Genomic DNA, 23,855 nt, shown 5'->3' on the forward strand with positions numbered 1-23,855 from the left:
AGATTGCAAAATGGGTACAATACAGTACAGCTCAATACACACAATTGTTAAGGGGATGCAGACCAGAGAAAGACTTTCGTCTTGTTTACATCAGGGTCCCCCATTTTCAATTCATCATAACATATATCATCATCATCATCATCATTTTATTTATCCGTACATGGAATCACCACAGTCCAACAGTACATATTCACATAATTCACAAAAAATACCATGGCCGAAAGGAACAGGAAGAAGAAAAAATCTTATATATACCTGCCCCTACACACGTACAACACACCGATAGACATATTGTGTAAAACCAAACAGAATATACCCATTTTGCAAAAAATAAATAAAAATTTAACATCAACACAACCAAATTAAATCAACATAAATAAACCCATTTTGTCTATCTATCAGTCAAACTACATATTTAGGTTAATTCATTTACACACACACACCCCCACACACACACACACTTATATAATGTATTATACTTCTATATACTATCTAATTTCTATTTTATTATAATATAACTAAATCATACTATTTATTCTACACCATATTGGTACAGTATTATACATGACATACACACATTGAGTATTATAGTATGACATACATGACATACAGATAGACAGTACTGCTACATCTATACATTTATGACATACCAGATTTACAAATACAGTACTGTTTGTGATACAAAAAGTGTCTAAAAAAGAGAGTATATACATTTGACATAAAAACTGTACATTGGAGGAGGTTGGGTAGGTGGGGTGGGGTGGGGTGGGGGGACTGTACATTGGAGGTGGTTGGGTGGGTGGGGTGGGGGGGGTTGGGTAGGCGGGGTGGGGGAAACTGTACATTGGAATATCGACAAAATCTTACTTGGGTTAGGACATTTACTGTACATTGGAGGGGGTTGGGTTAGGACATTTACAGGGGCCAGTTTCGAATTGCAGTCTCCCGTAGGTGCTCTTTGAGAGTGGTTTTGAAAGTGGGTAGTGATTCACATTCCTTTACAGCTTTGGGTAGGGCGTTCCACATTGATGTGGAATAATTGCGAAACGTGTTTAGTCCCTTGTTTGAGCCGAATCTGGGTTTAACATGATTTGTTGAGCTCCCTCTGGTGTTGTGGTCGTGGTATTCACTGACCTTTGGGAAGTATTTTGACATGTACACCTTAGTCGTATAGTAGTGTATCTTGTAGACCAGGCCCATTGCAAGTTGCTGTACTCTGTCGTCTACTCTAAGCCATCCTAGGTAGTCAAAGTGGGCAGGGGTGAGGTGGGTTCTAGGAGTAAGGTCAAGTAGTAGTCTGACCAGTTTGTTTTGTGATGTTTGTAGTCTTGTTTTTAGCGCCTTTGATGTGCTTTGGTACCATGAGGTGCAAGCATAGTCGTAGTACCCTTGAATGAGTGCTCCTGCCAGAGTCTTCAGGGTATTCTTGTTTACCAGAGAGGAAATCCGGTACAAGAATCTTTGGTGGTAGTATGGGCCAAAGAAACTCAGTAGTCACTTCAGGAGGGCTGGTGGGTGTTTTATTGTATATATTATATATATATATATATATATATATATATATATATATATATATATATATATATATATATATATATATATATATATATATATATATATATATATATATATATATACAGGGCTTGATGTTGACACCTGCCCACATGCCCAGGGATAGTGAAAATGCTGAGTGGCTAGTGAATTTGGAAAACCACTAGCCACAGTGGCTAGTGAGCCAAAAAGTTAACGTCAAGCCCTGCATAGGTGTGTCAATGATAATGTTCACGGCGTTTGGAGCAATAATATAATTGCTAGGTTCAACACAGCCAAGGCATAGGTGTGTCAATGATAATGTTCACAGCGTTTGGAGCAACAATGTAATTGCTAGGTTCAACACAACTCTTCCACATCTACACCCTCCATCTTGTCCCAGTCAGCCGTTGCCCCAACTGGAGCTCCTTTTGCGGCTGAGTCACTGGTCGCAGGCAGTAGTAAACAATGGAGTCAACAGTCAGAAGCACAGTTGTACAGTTGGCGTGTAGCAGTATGATTACAATGATACTGTCCCCAGCAGGGGTTAGTGAAGAAGAAATGACCTATATTTATTACTTTTTGGGTGGGGGCGCGAGTGCGGGGATTTTTGGCTAGTGAAAATGCTGAGTAGCTAGTGACTTTGGAAAACCACTAGCCACAGTGGCTAGTGAGCCAAAAAGTTAACGTCAAGCCCTGCATATATATATAAAACCACAAACATTGAAGTACTCACAAGAAAACACCACAACAAAAACGAACAAAACAAGTGAATCAAAGCTCACTTGATATTCATAAGTCAAATATCACAACAATTCTCCAACCATAGAATACATATTCCATAATCAGTCCATAAGAACAAAACCGATCAAATAGTTTATATGATTTTTTACTTATAATAATATAGCCTAACTTGTCTCCAGTCACCTATCACCTTTATATTTCCATACTAATATATATATATACCAATATTCCATCACCAGCTGTGAGGAGCTTAGAGACCCAACCACCAAATGACGTGCCTATTCCATGTAACGGCACATGGTTGAGTCCACACAGACCACCGGTTCAATAGGCTAATGGTTAAAGGTACAATTTGTAATACCGTCAAACAGCGACCTCTAGGCAAAAGAGCCCCGCTTGGTATTGCACTTTGTTTAATTTTTTTGTTTGTTTTTGGTCTAAATGTGTTGGAGTTTCTCCAGACCTCTCTTGGCAGAGCCTGAGAGTCAGCAATAGCAACCCCTATACCCACTTGACTTAACTCATCAGACCAAAACAAATAAATGTAAACAAGGCAGGGCTATTTATCCTAGCGGGCACCTTTTTTGTCTACTGAGTCCTGCATTTTATTATTCATTTAATTTAACATTTAATTTTTTGTTCTGTCAAAGCACTCTGGGCTGCTTTCTATTGCATGAAAAGTGCTTTATAAATAAAGTTTATTATTATTATTATTATTTTGACGGCATTACAGATTCTACCATTAAAGAGGCAGGCTTGTGACCAAAAGGGTGGCCACTAGAATCCCACAGAGAGTCTTGTAATGCAGAACAAACCCACAGAGGGTCTTGTAATGCAGAACAAACCCACAGAGAGTCTTGTAATGCAGAACAAACCCACAGAGGGTCTTGTAATGCAGAGCAAACCCACATAGGGCCTTGTAATGCTGAACAAATCCACATAGAGTCTTGTAATGCAGAACAAACTCACAGAGGGCCTTGTAATGCAGAACAAATCCACAGAGGGTCTTGTAATGCAGAGCAAACTCACAGAGGGCCTTGTAATGCAGAACAAATACACAGATGGTCTTGTAATGCAGAACAAACTCACATAGGGCCTTGTAATGCAGAACAAACTCACAGAGGGTCTTGTAATGCAGAACAAATACACAGAGGGTCTTGTAATGCAGAACAAACTCACAGAGGGTCTTGTAATGCAGAGCAAACCCACAGAGGGTCTTGTAATGCAGAACAAACCCACAGAGAGTCTTGTAATGCAGAACAAACCCACAGAGAGTCTTGTAATGCAGAACAAACCCACAGAGAGTCTTGTAATGCAGAACAAACCCACAGAGGGTCTTGTAATGCAGAACAAATACACAGAGGGTCTTGTAATGCAGAACAAACTCACAGAGGGTCTTGTAATGCAGAGCAAACCCACAGAGGGTCTTGTAATGCAGAACAAACCCACAGAGAGTCTTGTAATGCAGAACAAATACACAGAGGGTCTTGTAATGCAGAACAAACTCACAGAGGGTCTTGTAATGCAGAGCAAACCCACAGAGGGTCTTGTAATGCAGAACAAACCCACAGAGAGTCTTGTAATGCAGAACAAACCCACAGAGAGTCTTGTAATGCAGAACAAACCCACAGAGAGTCTTGTAATGCAGAACAAACCCACAGAGGGTCTTGTAATGCAGAACAAACCCACAGAGGGTCTTGAAATGCAGAACAAACCCACATAGTCTTGTAATGCAGAACAAATACACAGAGGGTCTTGTAATGCAGAACAAACTCACATAGGGCCTTGTAATGCAGAACAAACCCACAGAGGGTCTTGTAATGCAGAACAAACTCGCAGAGGGTCTTGTAATGCAGAACAAACTCAATGCAGAACAAACCCACAGAGAGTCTTGTAATGCAGAACAAACTCACAGAGGGTCTTGTAATGCAGAACAAACTCACATAGGGCCTTGTAATGCAGAACAAACCCACAGAGAGTCTTGTAATGCAGAACAAACTCACAGAGAGTCTTGTAATGCAGAACAAACTCACAGAGGGCCTTGTAATGCAGAACAAACTCACAGAGGGCCTTGTAGAGGAGAGAGGAGAAATACTTGGAACTAGGCAGAATCTGCATATGGCTCGCTGATAACAAACTATCATTACACATGGGCAAAACAGAGTCCATTCTCTTCGGTTCAAATAACAAACTCAGCAAGACCGACGGCTTCTCAGTTACAGTGGGTGACAATATTGTCACAAGGAAAGATGAAATTACCTACCTGGGGTCCATCCTAGAGGCTAATCTCTCCTGTGACAAAATGGCATCCAATGTAATAAAAAAAGTCAACCAACGAACTCGATTCTTGTACCGGATCTCCTCTCTGGTAAACAAGAACACCCTGAAGACTCTGGCAGGAGCACTCATTCAGGGGTACTACGACTATGCTTGCACCTCATGGTACCAAAGCACCTCAAAGGCGCTAAAAACAAAATTACAAACATCTCAAAACAAACTGGTCAGACTACTGCTTGACCTTACTCCTAGAACCCACCTCACCCCTGCCCACTTCGACAACCTAGGATGGCTTAGAGTAGACGACAGAGTACAACAACTTGCAATGGGCCTGGTCTACAAGATACACTACACGACCAAGGTACCCATGTACATGTCAAAATACTTCCCAAAGGTCAGTGAATACCACGATCACAACACCAGAGGGAGCTCCACAAATCATGTCAAACCCAGATTCGGCTCAAATAAGGGACTAAACACGTTTCGCAATTATGCCACATCAATGTGGAACGCCCTACCCAAAGCTGTAAAGGAATGTGGATCACTACCCACTTTCAAAACCTCTCTCAAGGGACACCTACGGGAGACTGCAATTCAACACTGGCCCCTGTAAATATCCTAACCCAATCATTCCAACCCCCTCCAATGTACAGTCATTTACCTAGTATGGTTTTGTCAATAGTTCAATGTACAATTGTGTTTGTTTGTACAGTGTCTCCTCCCCCCCCCCCCTCAATGTACAGTGTTACTTGTTTATACAGTATGCCCCCCGCCCCCCCCCCCCCCCCCCAACCACCTCCAATGTAAATTACCCAGTATGGTTGTCAATATCCCAATGTACCCAACCCCCCCCACCCAACCTCCAATGTACAGTTTCTACGTCAAATGTATATACTCCCTTTTCTTGACTCCTTCTGTATCACAAACAGTACTGTATTTGCAAATCTGGTATGTCATAAATGTATAGATGTAGCAGTACTGACTATCTGTATGTCATGTATGTCATATATGTCTATATGAATTGAAAATGGGGGACCCTGATGGAAACAAGACAAACGTCTTTCTCAGGTCTGCATCCCCTTAACAATTGTATGTATTGAGCCGTACTGTACTGTACCCATTCTGCAATCTGTTAAATAAAGTTTTCATTCATTCATTCATTCAATGATAATGAAAATAGGGAGCTGGTGGTGGGTGAAGGTTTTTCAGGAGTTATATCATTTTGTGTCCTGTACTGTGTAATTACAGTCCTGTGCCACTAGGGTGAATGCAGGACAGTGGTAAAACAGTAGCAGGACAGTGCAGGACAGTGATTAAACAGTAGCAGAGTAACAGGGTGATACTGGTATAGTAATGAGAGGTGGTGGAGGGATGGGGTACTGGATAACACCCTGGTACTTAATATAATCTGCTGGCCCAAAACGGAATCCTACCAGAACCCTCTCTCATTGTGCACTTTACCCCCCCCCCCCCCCCCCCAGAACCTATAGGACCCCCAGTGACTTCACGATGCTACAGAGAAGCAAGGTGTTCTACGTGGAAAGTGCAGTCTTATCTTCACACCAGGATCTGAAGGTGTATTTGTGGTGGCAAGTCTAAAGAGGTGTGGGGAACCTTTGCAACAGTGACTCACAGTCTTATCAATGTTACCAATCTTCATGGAAATAGCCTAATTACTGCATGTCTGAAGGTCCCACAGTGCAATAATAATAATAATAATAACTTTATTTGTATAGCACTTTTCATACAGAGGTTGCAGTTCAAAGTGCTTCACAACAGTAAAAAATACAGGCATAAGCGAGCATAAAAAGATAGACAGGTAGAATCACAGTGTTTCACATTAGGATCTAGCATCCCAATAGGCTCTCCGCTTACAGTTTTCAGTAACACAAATAGTAAAAATAGTTTAAAATGATTCAGTTTAAAAATAGTCAAAAAATTATAAAATAGAACGGACATAAAAAATACAGGCATGAGCGAGCATAGCAAGATATGGCAAATCACAGTGTTTCACATTAGGATCTAGCATCCTAATAGGCTCTCTATTCAGTAATACAAATAATCACAGTGTTTCACATTTGGATCTAGCAAATAATAAAAATAGTTTAAAATGATTCAGTTTAAAAATAGTCATCAGTAAGAAGTAAAAAGTGCAATAACCGACACATGAATTTGATAGGCAGTGTATAAGAGTAGGCAGGGTAAGAATAGTGCAGGTAAATACAAGTTGTGTCAGGATATCCCTGATGTTTCCTCTTGCCACTTGCACTACACTTGCACTACCAATGCATGGTATTAATACATAAAGTGAGAATTATGACAGACTCTTTAGACGGCAAAGACCAAGGGCAGAGCATATATATAGTATCTACTAAATCCTAATGAAACAAGTAACTACAATAATATAAGCCTACTGTTCATTCATTAGACACGTAGGCCATACTGGCGCACACAAGACATACAGTACTGTACACATATTAAGGCCGCCAGAGTCGGGCGTACCATGAGCGGACTGCATGGTTGACTGTATACGGTCTACGGGGCTTTGCTCCTCTCCTAATGAAAGAAGTAATTAATGGAATAATAAGCCTATACTGCGTTCATTCATTACGCGCGTAGGCTATACAGTACTGCGCACGCGCACGTGTGTGTGTGTGTGCGCGCGCGCTGTGGCAGGTGCACCGAGCTGTATATGATGCCAATACATTAATCTAATCTAATTTCGATGGGTCGCAAAGCACTTCCGCATCCATTTTCACACGGCTGCATCATTAGTTGCCTTATAAGGAGCTCTGGAGGCGTTGTTTTGTATGCAAATTACCTGAACGGGGATGCACATTCGAGTTTGAGACATGGTGCCATTCCCCAATGCAGATATCACAGGTGCGACCGTTTGAGCCACTTAAGACATATTCCCAGCACGTTGGGGACTCAGAGTGAACTTGTCATTGATTCTGTCTCAGTCGGTTCCAAGATAAGTCTTCCAAGAGAACTCTTTGGAAAATATTCGGGAATGAGACCCAGTGTGCATGAGCATTACACTAGATGTTCCAGTAGTGGGCAGCTTGAATTGCCAGGTCCAAAAACCAACGCTTTAAGGAGATATTTTATTTTTAGAGCATTAACTCTTTGGAATAACCTGCCTCAAAACCTCTGCTGCATTTACAGTAGATTCACTTTTTAAAATAATCTTAAATTGTATTTAACACTGTAAAGTATTTTTTTTGTTTTTTTTGTTTTCTGTTTCTGTGCTTGCATGTAATTTTAGCCATCTTAATTGTTAGTTTCATTGTGCATTGTGTGTTGAGTACTGACTTTTACATAGAGGTCATAACACATCAGTTATCTTTTATTGATGCTACCAAAGCCTTTGATAGTGTTGATCATAGAACGTTTTTGTTAACCCTTTCACTATCGCACTACCAAATGGTTAACCCTTTCCCTGCCACACGACAAAGGGTTAAATTGAGTCAAAGAGCGGTGCCCAAATACATTGTGAGAATTCTGGTTTACTGGTATAGAATATGCAAGTAAAATGGGGCACTCTGCACTCTGGTTAGATGCCAACTTAATTGTGTGTACTGTACTTGTGCTGACAATACATTGAATCTAATCTAACACCAATGATAGTGATGATGATGGTGATGATGATGTGAGTATTTGGCAGAATCAGAAGGCTAATCCCACAGTCAATACATGGACAGCAACTAAACTAGCAGGACACAAAAACATTTAATAATACATAGCCAAAACAGCTTCTCTAAAATGTATTTAGAGTATGTGTGTATATATATATATATACACACATAATGATGACATAGGGATGATGCAGACAATGTAGGCTATACCAAACTCATCACTGGATTTAGTACCTGGACGACAGATGGAAAATCTGCATTATTAGTAAAGATTTAGGGTCTATGATTAGAGCAACAATAAAAGTGATTCTAATAACTAACATGGTACCGTTAGTTAGTACCATGGTAAGACAGTACCACGGTCTGTTCCTCAAGTTTACTCACCCTTTAGGGACCCTTTCAGGTTTGATTGCTTGATTTATTTGTAGTTATTGCATTACGTTTTCTCAAAATTCTATCTTGGAATTGTAGAATGCGATGACACTGGCCATGGCCACCATTGTGACGTCGACGTTGTCTATGCTCATTCTATGTCTGCTATACAAATAAAGTGGAATTATTATTAAACTAACCTAAACTTAGAAAATATGTTGAAATTAAAGATGAGTATTTTACTGAACCTTATGTAATGTAATGTTAAACTTAAAGAGAAGACGGAGGTCTCTGTGTGCCTAGTTGAGGTCTGGCACCCTGCCATTGGCTGTGGAAGTGGGTAGATTCCAAGGTAAACCTGAGGAGGAGCGGTTGTGTGTTCTCTGATCTGGGAGTGGTGGAAGATGAATATCATTTTGTTTTTTATTGCCCCTTGTACACCGATTTGAGGAGGGCTTTATTTGAGAAAATTCAATTTGTAAATTTGTATTTGTTTTGGCAGTCTGAGTATGTTGAGTTGTTTTTTTGTGGAGGAGATTTTCAGTTTTGCAGGATTTTTGGAGAAAGCATAGCACTTGAGACAAAACACACTATATCCTATATAATTTTATATGAATTCCTCTTGTTTCTTTACATACATTGTTTACAGCTTGTTATATTACGTTTAATTTTTTTGTGGCCATCTTGGTCTATATAACTTATTGTCAATGTCAAGTATACTTATTGTTTATGTGTCTTGTTGTAAGCCCATATGGGCTGGGCATACACCTGTATGTAAGACACGGAAATAAAAAACATCAATCATTAAAAATGATGTGAGAATCAGACAAACTTCTTCCTTCTCATCACGTGTTACACCTGCCATGGTGAAGATGAATCAGAAGCCCACCAAGATAGATCTTATCTTCACACCATCAAGGTCGTGGGCAGCCTATACGTCATCTCAGGCGACGACTCACGCGATAGCTTGTGTCAAAATAAAAAGGTGTGCTGGACTGCTGTGTGGTTTACCAGTCAGAAGAGATCAGAAGAGAGACTCTCTAGACGGCGAAGACAGACAGAAAGACATCGTCAGCATACAGACATGAAGACTCTCTGCGTAACCCTGGGACTGCTGTTAATGACAGTCTGCTACTGCAATGCTTCTTGTAAGTCACTCGATTCATACTTTAACCTTGTAAGGTATTTATTTCAATATTCTAATGTGTTTATTAAGGAGAAGGTTTCATCATGCATATTATTTCAACACGCCTGTGTGTGTGTGAGTATTGAAAAGTACAAGTTGAAAAGTGTACACAGAATATCTCATATTGCCTCAAACATCGATGAATTGAAAACGACTCTTCCTTCTTAAAATTTTAACAGCCAAGGTTCTGTTATATCCACTTAGGCGGCAAACAGGTAAATTTTTTGCCCAGACTGAGTCACCAAACAACTTTAATTTAAATTATTTTCAGTCAGGCCAGTGTTTCTAGTTGCGATGGCATGATGGCGAAGATGAGTTGGCTGACCTCTCAGCAAGGCCGCGCTACTTACGTCTTAGGTACATTTAACACACTTTTACTCAAGTGTGTTTTTAGCCAGATACTCTGACTTTTACTTGAGTACGATTTTGAGACGGTACCGATACTTTCACTTAAGTATAATTTCTGGCTACTTTTTACACCCCTGGTACTAATTGATCCTCATTCTCCTGACCGTAGCGATATCTGTGAACATCCTGAACGATGTCGCACCTCATCAGTGCTGCAACCAATTCAGCACAGTGAGAGTTCCCGCACACAAGATCGTCAACATCGTGAAGACCCACAACAGCTGTGAGCAGGAGGCATTCGTGTAAGTCTGTGCTTTGTTCCGCTATTCTTTTGTCCCCCGTCTCAGCGCAGCTTCAGTGACACATCAGAGATGGATGTGAGACGCTTGATGAGGCGGTCAAAGCGCAATGCGTCGCTTTTAAAGGAACACGGCAACATTATGGAAAATTAGCTTATCGTCTTCTCCAGTGTCAGACACGAAGATAGATACCAATTTCCTCTCTGTGTGTTCAGTAGAAAGCTACCCGGCTGCAAGCTATAGCCTAGCTTAGCACAAATGAATGGAAGCGGATTCGTAGCGGCTAGCCCAGCTTAAAACTCCGGGAGAAGGGTTATTTGGCCAACATTAAATGGCTAGCCGCTACACATCCGCTTCCATTCATTTGTGCTAAACTAGGCGCTTATCATCTAATTGAGCTGTAATTAACACAAAACAAGGATTCAATGGCCCAGATGACATTCACTGGTGGCCATATTCAAACTCATTTCACTCTCAATAACTGTTAATTAAACTGTTTTTGCAAAAAATACATCAGCATAGTTTTTTGGTGAAGTGCCAGTTTAATATTAAATTAAATTAAATATACTCCACAATGCACACAAAGTAGATTTCAGTTGTCTTAAGTCAGTTTGTACAGACAGGAGCATGACCCCATTGACTTTGCAAGATAGATTTTTTACCATTATTATTATTATTATTATTATTATTATTATTATTATTATTATTATTATTATTATTATTATTATTATTATTATTATTATTATTATTATTATTATTATTATTATTATTATTACTACCATTATGATTATGGGCAATAACGAGTGCTGTGGTAACATATGATTATATCTCTACAGTGTCCATACAGCGCTGGGACTCAAGATCTGCATGGGCCCCAATGTGGACTGGGTGAAGAATCACTTTGACCAGCAGCTGCCAGGCCAATAGAGCTCTTCTCTCAACGGCCATCATCCTTTTCGAGGTCATCTTTACAGTGTTATGTTTTTATGTCTTCCATCGAGGACCACCTTGGAAATAAGTGTTTTAATTCATGCTTTTAGGTGATATCCTCAGGAATACAAATTGGTCATGATAAATATTTTTTTATGATGCGTTTGTAATTTCCAAATAAAAATCAAATCATCAAATCAAATGTATGATCTCAAAAGGAGAAACCTGTTATGCAGCCATGAATACAGGGTGTTGTCGTGTGCATCTGCAGTCAAGCTGTTGTGACCCTTGACCTCTCTCGTAGTCCCGCTTTGGGTTGATACTTGTTCGTGTTACCGATATAGTTATAGTTTCCAACTGTGAGCCTTAATTTTGATGTAAGCTAATATGAACAGTGTTTTGTATTTTCTCTCTCATATATATATAATACATGTTTATAACCAGACTGGCAGAATCTTATATTTCCGGCCCTCCTTCTTCAATACAACAATAAAGACAGTAAAGCAGTACATTTACACAACAAACAAAAGCATACAAATCTCATGATATAAAACATTTCATTTTTTTCACCTGCACCTGTATCATATAATATATGATAATGGAAAATGAATATGATGTAATGAGTAATACACATGTGTGTAAAGTAAATCTTCAAGTGTTAAAAATACGAGTTCAGTAGGGAGATTAGAACAAGAATGAATTCAGCCATTAATCTCTGATAAGGTCCTATAATTATTAGCTTAGATGTAAGTTTAGGTCTTAGATTATTGTAACTCCCTCTATTCAGGCATCAACAAAAAAGCCATATCACGTCTCCAGAGGGTGCAGAACTCTGCGGCACGACTTCTCACCAACACAAGGAAACGTGACCATATAACACCCATCCTGGCTGCTTTACACTGGCTGCCTGTGAGCTACAGAATTGATTTTAAGATTTTATTGATATCTTTTTAAAGCCCAGCTACATTGTGGACTTGTTGGAACCCCATGTTCTGGAACGCTGCCTCAGATCCGCGGATAAGGCCCTCCTGGTTCCTTACAAAATATTATAGCCTGGGCACCCATGCTCTGGAACGCCTTGCCCTTGGCTAGCAGAGTCAGTGTCCTCTTTTAAGTCACATTTAAAAACACATCTGTATATTAAACGTTTTTCCTAAGGTTATGGGTTTAGATGTGTATTGAGCCGTACTGTATTGTACCCATTCTGCAATCTGTTAATACAATTTTCAATCAATCAGGTGCGCTCTGATTGCTTACAGTAAACTGTTTAATCAATCTGCCACAAATCCTGTTTGAAAAGTTGTCTCTTTTTCGCTTGTTTTATTTTCTATAAAAAAAATTCGCCTTTGCTGATGTTTGCTGTTTTTTTTTAATTTCTTTAATTATTTTTTTTTTTTTTGCATTTTCACAGCTTTATTGGTCATGCAGGACCGACAGAGAGGAGAGGGCGAACGGGTGGAGAGGTGGGGAGGACATGCGACAAATAACGACGGGAGCTGGGATTGGGTCGGCCGCGTAGGTGCGCAAGGCACTATGGTATGCGCCACGAGGGCGCCCCTATGTTTGCTGTTTTTGACATGTCTGTAAAGCACTTTGTAACTTTGTTTGGAAAAGCGCTATACAAATTAAATTCATTCATAAGAATAACCATGAAGATTCATATTTCAGGCTATAGTTGATCATGTATTGCATTCTTTAATCTAAGAGCCTTTTGTTTTGTACCAGAATCGGATGTTTTAAATAGAATGGTCCTGTATTATGCATTTTGGAGATTGGCTTGCTATTATATATCTTAATAAACAATGCATGGCTACAAGGCTTATGTGCTCCTTATGTGGAACTGTAGAATACAATTTATCTGGACATGGTTCATATATTTCTATATATAGTAGTCATTAAGTAATTATATGTTTTTCAATGTGAAACAGCTCAAAAGAATAACAGTACATCTTTGATATGAAAACATAACCTTTAATAACCTTTTTTTATTTTTTTTTTTATTTTTTTGCACAAATCTTACAAATATTCAAGAGACATCTTTCAACAGCATAATATGCAAAATCCAAGATTTGTCTTTTTCTTTTTCGTATTAACATATAAAACATACAAAAGACTTATACACAGGGCCGGATTAACGACCGGGGGGGCCTCCAAAAAAAATTGATTTTTATTTTTTTATTTTTTTTAGGCCCCTCGTCACTAGAGGCGCCACAAAAATTTTTATTTTTTTTAAACTTTAATTTTCAATTTCTTTGGAGGCCCCTCGTCACTAGAGGCCTTTTGGAGGCCCCTCGTCACAAGAGGCCCCAAATTATTATTATTATTTTTTGAGCTTTTATTTAAAAAAATTTTGGAGGCCCCTCGGGTCACTCGAGGCCTTTTGGAGGCCCCTCGTCATTAGAGGGCTTTTGGAGGCCCCTGGTCACTAGAGTCTCCAAATTATTATTATTTTTTGATTAAACAGTAGCAGAGTAACAGGGTGATACTGGTATAGTAATGAGAGGTGGTGGAGGGATGGGGTACTGGATAACACCCTGGTACTTAATATAATCTGCTGGCCCAAAACGGAATCCTACCAGAACCCTCTCTCATCTGCCTCATTTCCTTACAAAGAAATATCATTCAGTTTTACCATGCAACCAGCCATTGTATGAATAATTTACCGTGGTACTGCCATGGTCAAAATAACCACGGTACAACTTTGCACTTATATAATTCCATGGTATACTGGAATCCCATTTTAACCACGATACCAATTGTTGTGAAGGATCAGATTAAACCGAATATATATATTTATTTATGGATATATATTTAATAGTATTTGTATATCGTTTGATATCCCTTGTATATTCCTTCTACATATACACTGAATATCCCTTTGGTCTACTAACAGCCCATAATAGTTTCATTCTCTCATTGGACAAGAACTTGGCGCCAGCAGCCAAGCCCCTTGGTTCAAGTTCAATCGTGCCGACGAACATGTCGTTACTAGCCCCGGTTCCGCATAGGAATACGTCTGCCGAAATACGAATGGTACTATTTGTTCACAGCGCATATATATATGGCGCAAGTAAAGTAGAACTTCCCTTAGCCCTTAGTTCTTTACCCTCCAACCTAGTGGCAAGACGTTAAGCCTCACCCACGATACACGTGTGGTGCAGTATGGTCAACTTGGCCTCAGAATGGCATTGAGACATCGTGTGGATTAATAGTTGAATTGTCATAGTTTGGCACTATACCATCGAGTGGGACGTATTTCTATTAAGTTAATAATAGTCTATTATGTATGGTGCATCGTTCGGTTAGAGTTATAAAGTGAGCAGTACCCCCATCGTTTTCCTCGCGTTATCTAGAGTCTTAACCAGGCTGGGCAGACCACGTGTGGTGCTTTCATCCGAGGAGTTCTGGGCAAGGACGAGTGGACCTGCACATTGGATTACCTTACCCGGACGACGGCGAGCCCTACACGGCTTGGATTATCTACTTGCTTTGGGTGCTTTGATTATGCCATGGATAACAGCCAACACTGGTAAGTGTTGGAACTACCCCCGAGAGGAGTCCAGGTGAGACGGCGCTCTAACCCGAGTGAGGTCGCCTCACGTCTCTTCGTTGTGGACCGGCAGCTACCGTCTACAAGAGGGCCCAACTGTATTCATCTGTGGACCAAGGTTCTGTGGGCACCGTGTTCAGCACTCTGAATTCTCCCAAGAAATCGTTGGCCAGATGGGATATCGCCAGCGGCTCTCCTAACCCCCCCCCCCCCCCCTACTGACTTACAACCAGCGGGACCCCCTTTAGTGTATCCAGCTATAATCATTAAGTACCATCGCTATAGTTCCCTAAAGAACCAGGTTGTATACTTGCTTCCTGCGTAACCAGAGATTGGACATTCAATGTTGATTTGCCTACGAATACTCATTTGCCTTACAAGTGCATTCAAATCATAAATGTCATTACGTGAACGTTGTATATACCCTTTGCTATATATTAAAGATTCGACGGATACATTTGTGTGGACTTGGTTTCATCAGGTGGGAAAGTGTTCATCATATCTATATCATGTACTGTGTGGCCAGTAGTTAAAGTACATAAAGCGGTAGTGGTTTAATGATACCATACTTATCAATACAGTCAGGGAATTGTACCCCTCAGTTACACCAATGGTAATATCATGCTATTTAATACTGTTTTGGGAAATACCACGATACCTCTTTGTAAGCTGCGGTGTCATCATTCATTCAGCATTCGTAACGCAGCATTTTCCATCTACCAGTACAATCTAAGTAGTTGAAACTGCAGTGGAGTGCACTTTACCCCCCCCCCCAGAACCTATAGGACCCCCAGTGACTTCACGATGCTACAGAGAAGCAAGGTGTTCTACGTGGAAAGTGCAGTCTTATCTTCACACCAGGATCTGAAGGTGTATTTGTGGTGGCAAGTCTAAAGAGGTGTGGGGAACCTTTGCAACAGTGACTCACAGTCTTATCAATGTTACCAATCTTCATGGAAATAGCCTAATTACTGCATGTCTGAAGGTCCCACAGTGCAATAATAATAATAATAATAACTTTATTTGTATAGCACTTTTCATACAGAGGTTGCAGTTCAAAGTGCTTCACAACAGTAAAAAATACAGGCATAAGCGAGCATAAAAAGATAGACAGGTAGAATCACAGTGTTTCACATTAGGATCTAGCATCCCAATAGGCTCTCCGCTTACAGTTTTCAGTAACACAAATAGTAAAAATAGTTTAAAATGATTCAGTTTAAAAATAGTCAAAAAATTATAAAATAGAACGGACATAAAAAATACAGGCATGAGCGAGCATAGCAAGATATGGCAAATCACAGTGTTTCACATTAGGATCTAGCATCCTAATAGGCTCTCTATTCAGTAATACAAATAATCACAGTGTTTCACATTTGGATCTAGCAAATAATAAAAATAGTTTAAAATGATTCAGTTTAAAAATAGTCATCAGTAAGAAGTAAAAAGTGCAATAACCGACACATGAATTTGATAGGCAGTGTATAAGAGTAGGCAGGGTAAGAATAGTGCAGGTAAATACAAGTTGTGTCAGGATATCCCTGATGTTTCCTCTTGCCACTTGCACTACACTTGCACTACCAATGCATGGTATTAATACATAAAGTGAGAATCATGACAGACTCTTTAGACGGCAAAGACCAAGGGCAGAGCATATATATAGTATCTACTAAATCCTAATGAAACAAGTAACTACAATAATATAAGCCTACTGTTCATTCATTAGACACGTAGGCCATCCTGGCGCACACAAGACATACAGTACTGTACACATATTAAGGCCGCCAGAGTCGGGCGTACCATGAGCGGACTGCATGGTTGACTGTATACGGTCTACGGGGCTTTGCTCCTCTCCTAATGAAAGAAGTAATTAATGGAATAATAAGCCTATACTGCGTTCATTCATTACGCGCGTAGGCTATACAGTACTGCGCCCGCGCACGTGTGTGTGTGTGTGCGCGCGCGCTGTGGCAGGTGCACCGAGCTGTATATGATGCCAATACATTAATCTAATCTAATTTCGATGGGTCGCAAAGCACTTCCGCATCCATTTTCACACGGCTGCATCATTAGTTGCCTTATAAGGAGCTCTGGAGGCGTTGTTTTGTATGCAAATTACCTGAACGGGGATGCACATTCGAGTTTGAGACATGGTGCCATTCCCCAATGCAGATATCACAGGTGCGACCGTTTGAGCCACTTAAGACATATTCCCAGCACGTTGGGGACTCAGAGTGAACTTGTCATTGATTCTGTCTCAGTCGGTTCCAAGATAAGTCTTCCAAGAGAACTCTTTGGAAAATATTCGGGAATGAGACCCAGTGTGCATGAGCATTACACTAGATGTTCCAGTAGTGGGCAGCTTGAATTGCCAGGTCCAAAAACCAACGCTTTAAGGAGATATTTTATTTTTAGAGCATTAATTCTTTGGAATAACCTGCCTCAAAACCTCTGCTGCATTTACAGTAGATTCACTTTTTAAAATAATCTTAAATTGTATTTAACACTGTAAAGTATTTTTTTTGTTTTTTTTGTTTTCTGTTTCTGTGCTTGCATGTAATTTTAGCCATCTTAATTGTTAGTTTCATTGTGCATTGTGTGTTGAGTACTGACTTTTACATAGAGGTCATAACACATCAGTTATCTTTTATTGATGCTACCAAAGCCTTTGATAGTGTTGATCATAGAACGTTTTTTGTTAACCCTTTCACTATCGCACTACCAAATGGTTAACCCTTTCCCTGCCACACGACAAAGGGTTAAATTGAGTCAAAGAGCGGTGCCCAAATACATTGTGAGAATTCTGGTTTACTGGTATAGAATATGCAAGTAAAATGGGGCACTCTGCACTCTGGTTAGATGCCAACTTAATTGTGTGTACTGTACTTGTGCTGACAATACATTGAATCTAATCTAACACCAATGATAGTGATGATGATGGTGATGATGATGTGAGTATTTGGCCTATCAGAAGGCTAATCCCACAGTCAATACATGGACAGCAACTAAACTAGCAGGACACAAAAACATTTAATAATACATAGCCAAAACAGCTTCTCTAAAATGTATTTAGAGTATGTGTGTATATATATATATATATATACACACATAATGATGACATAGGGATGATGCAGACAATGTAGGCTATACCAAACTCATCACTGGATTTAGTACCTGGACGACAGATGGAAAATCTGCATTATTATTAAAGATTTAGGGTCTATGATTAGAGCAACAATAAAAGTGATTCTAATAACTAACATGGTACCGTTAGTTAGTACCATGGTAAGACAGTACCACGGTCTGTTCCTCAAGTTTACTCACCCTTTAGGGACCCTTTCAGGTTTGATTGCTTGATTTATTTGTAGTTATTGCATTACGTTTTCTCAAAATTCTATCTTGGAATTGTAGAATGCGATGACACTGGCCACCATTGTGACGTCGACGTTGTCTATGCTCATTCTATGTCTGCTATACAAATAAAGTGGAATTATTATTAAACTAACCTAAACTTAGAAAATATGTTGAAATTAAAGATGAGTATTTTACTGAACCTTATGTAATGTTAAACTTAAAGAGAAGACGGAGGTCTCTGTGTGCCTAGTTGAGGTCTGGCACCCTGCCATTGGCTGTGGAAGTGGGTAGATTCCAAGGTAAACCTGAGGAGGAGCGGTTGTGTGTTCTCTGATCTGGGAGTGGTGGAAGATGAATATCATTTTGTTTTTTATTGCCCCTTGTACACCGATTTGAGGAGGGCTTTATTTGAGAAAATTCAATTTGTAAATTTGGATTTGTTTTGGCAGTCTGAGTATGTTGAGTTGTTTTTTTGTGGAGGAGATTTTCAGTTTTGCAGGATTTTTGGAGAAAGCATAGCACTTGAGACAAAACACACTATATCCTATATAATTTTATATGAATTCCTCTTGTTTCTTTACATACATTGTTTACAGCTTGTTATATTACGTTTAATTTTTTTGTGGCCATCTTGGTCTATATAACTTATTGTCAATGTCAAGTATACTTATTGTTTATGTGTCTTGTTGTAAGCCCATATGGGCTGGGCATACACCTGTATGTAAGACACGGAAATAAAAAACATCAATCATTAAAAATGATGTGAGAATCAGACAAACTTCTTCCTTCTCATCACGTGTTACACCTGCCATGGTGAAGATGAATCAGAAGCCCACCAAGATAGATCTTATCTTCACACCATCAAGGTCGTGGGCAGCCTATATGTCATCTCAGGCGACGACTCACGCGATAGCTTGTGTCAAAATAAAAAGGTGTGCTGGACTGCTGTGTGGTTTACCAGTCAGAAGAGATCAGAAGAGAGACTCTCTAGACGGCGAAGACAGACAGAAAGACATCGTCAGCATACAGACATGAAGACTCTCTGCGTAACCCTGGGACTGCTGTTAATGACAGTCTGCTACTGCAATGCTTCTCGTAAGTCACTCGATTCATACTTTAACCTTGTAAGGTATTTATTTCAATATTCTAATGTGTTTATTAAGGAGAAGGTTTCATCATGCGTATTATTTCAACACGCCTGTGTGCGTGTGAGTATTGAAAAGTACAAGTTGAAAAGTTTACACAGAATATCTCATATTGCCTCAAACATCGATGAATTGAAAACGACTCTTCCTTCTTAAAATTTTAACAGCCAAGGTTCTGTTATATCCACTTAGGCGGCAAACAGGTACATTTTTAGCCCAGACTGAGTCACCAAACAACTTTAATTTAAATTATTTTCAGTCAGGCCAGTGTTTCTAGTTGCGATGGCATGATGGCGAAGATGAGTTGGCTGACCTCTCAGCAAGGCTTACGTCTTGGTACATTTAACACACTTTTACTCAAGTGTGTTTTTAGCCAGATACTCTGACTTTTACTTGAGTAAGATTTTGAGACGGTACCGATACTTTCACTTAAGTATAATTTCTGGCTACTTTTTACACCCCTGGTACTAATTGATCCTCATTCTCCTGACCGTAGCGATAGCTGTGAACATCCTGAACGATGTCGCACCTCATCAGTGCTGCAACCGATTCAGCACAGTGAGAGTTCCCGCACACAAGATCGTCAACATCGTGAAGACCCACAACAGCTGTGAGCAGGAGGCATTCGTGTAAGTCTGTGCTTTGTTCCGCTATTCTTTTGTCCCCCGTCTCAGCGCAGCTTCAGTGACACATCAGAGATGGATGTGAGACGCTCGATGAGGCGGTCAAAGCGCAACGCGTCGCTTTTAAAGGAACACAGCAACATTATGGAAAATTTGCTTATCGTCTTCTCCAGTGTCAGACACGAAGATGGATACCAATTTCCTCTCTGTGTGTTCAGTAGAAAGCTACCCGGCTGCAAGCTATAGCCTAGCTTAGCACAAATGAATGGAAGCGGATTCGTAGCGGCTAGCCCAGCTTAAAACTCCGGGAGAAGGGTTATTTGGCCAACATTAAATGGCTAGCCGCTACACATCCGCTTCCATTCATTTGTGCTAAACTAGGCGCTTATCATCTAATTGAGCTGTAATTAACACAAAACAAGGATTCAATGGCCCAGATGACATTCACTGGTGGCCATATTCAAACTCATTTCACTCTTAATAACTGTTAATTAAAATGTTTTTGCAAAAAATACATCAGCATAGTTTTTTGGTGAAGTGCCAGTTTAATATTAAATTAATATTATACTCCACAGTGCACACAAAGTAGATTTCAGTTGTCTTAAGTCAGTTTGTACAGACAGGAGCATGACCCCATTGACTTTGCAAGATAGATTTTTTACCATTATTATTATTATTATTATTATTATTATTATTATTATTATTATTATTATTATTATTATTATTATTATTATTATTATTATTATTATTATTATTATTATTATTATTATTATTATTATTATTATTATTATTATTATTATTATTATTATTATTATTATTATTATTATTATTACTACCATTATGATTATGGGCAATAACGAGTGCTGTGGTAACATATGGTTATATCTCTACAGTGTCCATACAGCGGCCGGACACAAGATCTGCATGGGCCCCAATGTGGACTGGGTGAAGAATCACTTTGACCAGCAGCTGCCAGGCCAATAGAGCTCTTCTCTCAACGGCCATCATCCTTTTCGAGGTCATCTTTACAGTGTTATGTTTTTATGTCTTCCATCGAGGACCACCTTGGAAATAAGTGTTTTAATTCATGCTTTTAGGTGATATCCTCAGGAATACAAATTGGTCATGATAATTATTTTTTTATGATGCGTTTGTAATTTCCAAATAAAAATCAAATCATCAAATCAAATGTATGAGAAACCTGTTATGCAGCCATGAATACAGGGTGTTGTCGTGTGCATCTGCAGTCAAGCTGTTGTGACCCTTGACCTCTCTCGTAGTCCCGCTTTGGGTTGATACTTGTTCGTGTTACCGATATAGTTATAGTTTCCAACTGTGAGCCTTAATTTTGATGTAAGCTAATATGAACAGTGTTTTGTATTTTCTCTCTCATATATATATAATACATGTTTATAACCAGACTGGCAGAATCTTATATTTCCGGCCCTCCTTCTTCAATACAACAATAAAGACAGTAAAGCAGTACATTTACACAACAAACAAAAGCATACAAATCTCATGATATAAAACATTTCATTTTTTTCACCTGCACCTGTATCATATAATATATGATAATGGAAAATGAATATGATGTAATGAGTAATACACATGTGTGTAAAGTAAATCTTCAAGTGTTAAAAATATGAGTTCAGTAGGGAGATTAGAACAAGAATGAATTCAGCCATTAATCTCTGATAAGGTCCTATAATTATTAGCTTAGATGTAAGTTTAGGTCTTAGATTATTGTAACTCCCTCTATTCAGGCATCAACAAAAAAGCCATATCACGTCTCCAGAGGGTGCAGAACTCTGCGGCACGACTTCTCACCAACACAAGGAAACGTGACCATATAACACCCATCCTGGCTGCTTTACACTGGCTGCCTGTGAGCTACAGAATTGATTTTAAGATTTTATTGATATCTTTTTAAAGCCCTGCTACATGGACTGGCCCCCAGCTACATTGTGGACTTGTTGGAACCCCATGTTCCGGAACGCTGCCTCAGATCCGCGGATAAGGCCCTCCTGGTTCCTTACTAAATATAGCCTGGCCACCCATGCTCTGGAACGCCTTGCCCTTGGCTAGCAGAGTCAGTGTCCTCTTTTAAGTCACATTTAAAAACACATCTGTATATTAAATGTTTTTCCTACGGTTATGGGTTTAGATGTGTATTGAGCCGTACTGTATTGTACCCATTCTGCAATCTGTTAATACAATTTTCAATCAATCAGGTGCGCTCTGATTGCTTACAGTAAACTGTTTAATCAATCTGCCACAAATCCTGTTTGAAAAGTTGTCTCTTTTTCTCTTGTTTTATTTTCTATAAAAAAAATTCGCCTTTGCTGATGTTTGCTGTTTTTTTAAATTTCTTTAAATTTTTATTTTTTTTTAGCATTTTCACAGCTTTATTGGTCATGCAGGACCGACAGAGAGGATAGGGGGAACGGGAGGAGAGGTGGGGAGGACATGCGACAAATAACGACGGGAGCTGGGATTGGGTCGGCCGCGTAGGTGCGCAAGGCACTATGGTATGCGCCACGAGGGCGCCCCTATGTTTGCTGTTTTTGACATGTCTGTAAAGCACTTTGTAACTTTGTTTGGAAAAGCGCTATACAAATTAAATTCATTCATAAGAATAACCATGAAGATTCATATTTCAGGCTATAGTTGATCATGTATTGCATTCTTTAATCTAAGAGCCTTTTGTTTTGTACCAGAATCGGATGTTTTAAATAGAATGGTCCTGTATTATGCATTTTGGAGATTGGCTTGCTATTATATATCTTAATAAACAATGCATGGCTACAAGGCTTATGTGCTCCTTATGTGGAACTGTAGAATACAATTTATCTGGACATGGTTCATATATTTCTATATATAGTAGTCATTAAGTAATTATATGTTTTTCAATGTGAAACAGCTCAAAAGAATAACAGTACATCTTTGATATGAAAACATAACCTTTAATAACCCTTTTTAATTTTTTTTTAATATTTTTGCACAAATCTTACAAATATTCAAGAGACATCTTTCAACAGCATAATATGCAAAATCCAAGATTTGTCTTTTTCTTTTTCGTATTAACATATAAAACATACAAAATACTTATACACAGGGCCGGATTAACGACCGGGCCGTCCGGGCCGCGGCCCGTGGGCCTCTAGTGATGAGGGGCCTCCAAAAAAAAATAGATTTTTATTTTAAAATTTTCTTTGAGGCCCCTCGTCACTAGAGGCGCCAAAAAAATTTGTATTTTTTTTTAAACTTTAATTTTCAATTTTTTTGGAGGCCCCTCGTCACTAGAGGCCTTTTGGAGGCCCCTCGTCACAAGAGGCCCCAAATTATTATTATTATTTTTTGAACTTTTATTTAAAAAAAATTTGGAGGCCCCTCGTGTCACTCGAGGCCTTTTGGAGGCCCCTCGTCATTAGAGGGCTTTTGGAGGCCCCTGGTCACTAGAGTCTCCAAATTATTATTATTTTTTGATTAAACAGTAGCAGAGTAACAGGGTGATACTGGTATAGTAATGAGAGGTGGTGGAGGGATGGGGTACTGGATAACACCCTGGTACTTAATATAATCTGCTGGCCCAAAACGGAATCCTACCAGAACCCTCTCTCATCTGCCTCATTTCCTTACAAAGAAATATCATTCAGTTTTACCATGCAACCAGCCATTGTATGAATAATTTACCGTGGTACTGCCATGGTCAAAATAACCACGGTACAACTTTGCACTTATATAATTCCATGGTATACTGGAATCCCATTTTAACCACGATACCAATGGTAATATCATGCTATTTAATACTGTTTTGGGAAATACCACGATACCTCTTTGTAAGCTGCGGTGTCATCATTCA

General features: G+C 39.4%; 2 protein-coding genes across 3 annotated transcripts; both read left to right on the forward strand.

Annotated features, from left to right (window-relative positions):
* Positions 1–9,585: 9,585 nt before the first annotated feature.
* LOC311245512 (C-C motif chemokine 14-like) lies at positions 9,586–13,100 on the forward strand. Of its 2 annotated transcripts, XM_084335379.1 has the most exons (4): positions 9,586–9,709; positions 10,265–10,397; positions 11,231–11,355; positions 12,736–13,100. In XM_084335379.1, the coding sequence occupies exons 1-3, from the start codon at positions 9,646–9,648 to the stop codon at positions 11,319–11,321; spliced, it is 288 nt and encodes a 95-aa protein (XP_084191505.1). In that variant the 5' UTR covers positions 9,586–9,645; the 3' UTR covers positions 11,322–11,355; positions 12,736–13,100. The 2 variants fall into 2 exon arrangements, with proteins under 2 accessions (XP_084191505.1, XP_084191504.1); XM_084335378.1 differs by having other exon boundaries at positions 11,231–13,100.
* A 6,094-nt stretch (positions 13,101–19,194) lies between these two features.
* Positions 19,195–22,254, forward strand: LOC311244921 (C-C motif chemokine 24-like). Its single transcript, XM_084334617.1, has 3 exons — positions 19,195–19,320; positions 19,867–19,999; positions 20,887–22,254. The coding sequence occupies exons 1-3, from the start codon at positions 19,257–19,259 to the stop codon at positions 20,975–20,977; spliced, it is 288 nt and encodes a 95-aa protein (XP_084190743.1). The 5' UTR covers positions 19,195–19,256; the 3' UTR covers positions 20,978–22,254.
* Positions 22,255–23,855: the final 1,601 nt, after the last annotated feature.

The sequence above is a fragment of the Notolepis coatsorum genome (genome assembly GCF_963971535.1).
Source record: "Notolepis coatsorum genome assembly, chromosome: 18".
Lineage (NCBI taxonomy): Eukaryota > Metazoa > Chordata > Actinopteri > Aulopiformes > Paralepididae > Notolepis > Notolepis coatsorum.

Coding starts and splice junctions, on each gene's coding strand:
- LOC311245512 (XM_084335378.1), top strand. CDS start 9,646: ATGAAGACTCTCTGCGTAACCCTGGGACTGCTGTTAATGACAGTCTGC. Junction 9,710..10,264: donor CTGCTACTGCAATGCTTCTT/GTAAGTCACTCG, acceptor TCCTGACCGTAG/CGATATCTGTGAACATCCTG. Junction 10,398..11,230: donor TGTGAGCAGGAGGCATTCGT/GTAAGTCTGTGC, acceptor ATATCTCTACAG/TGTCCATACAGCGCTGGGAC.
- LOC311244921 (XM_084334617.1), top strand. CDS start 19,257: ATGAAGACTCTCTGCGTAACCCTGGGACTGCTGTTAATGACAGTCTGC. Junction 19,321..19,866: donor CTGCTACTGCAATGCTTCTC/GTAAGTCACTCG, acceptor TCCTGACCGTAG/CGATAGCTGTGAACATCCTG. Junction 20,000..20,886: donor TGTGAGCAGGAGGCATTCGT/GTAAGTCTGTGC, acceptor ATATCTCTACAG/TGTCCATACAGCGGCCGGAC.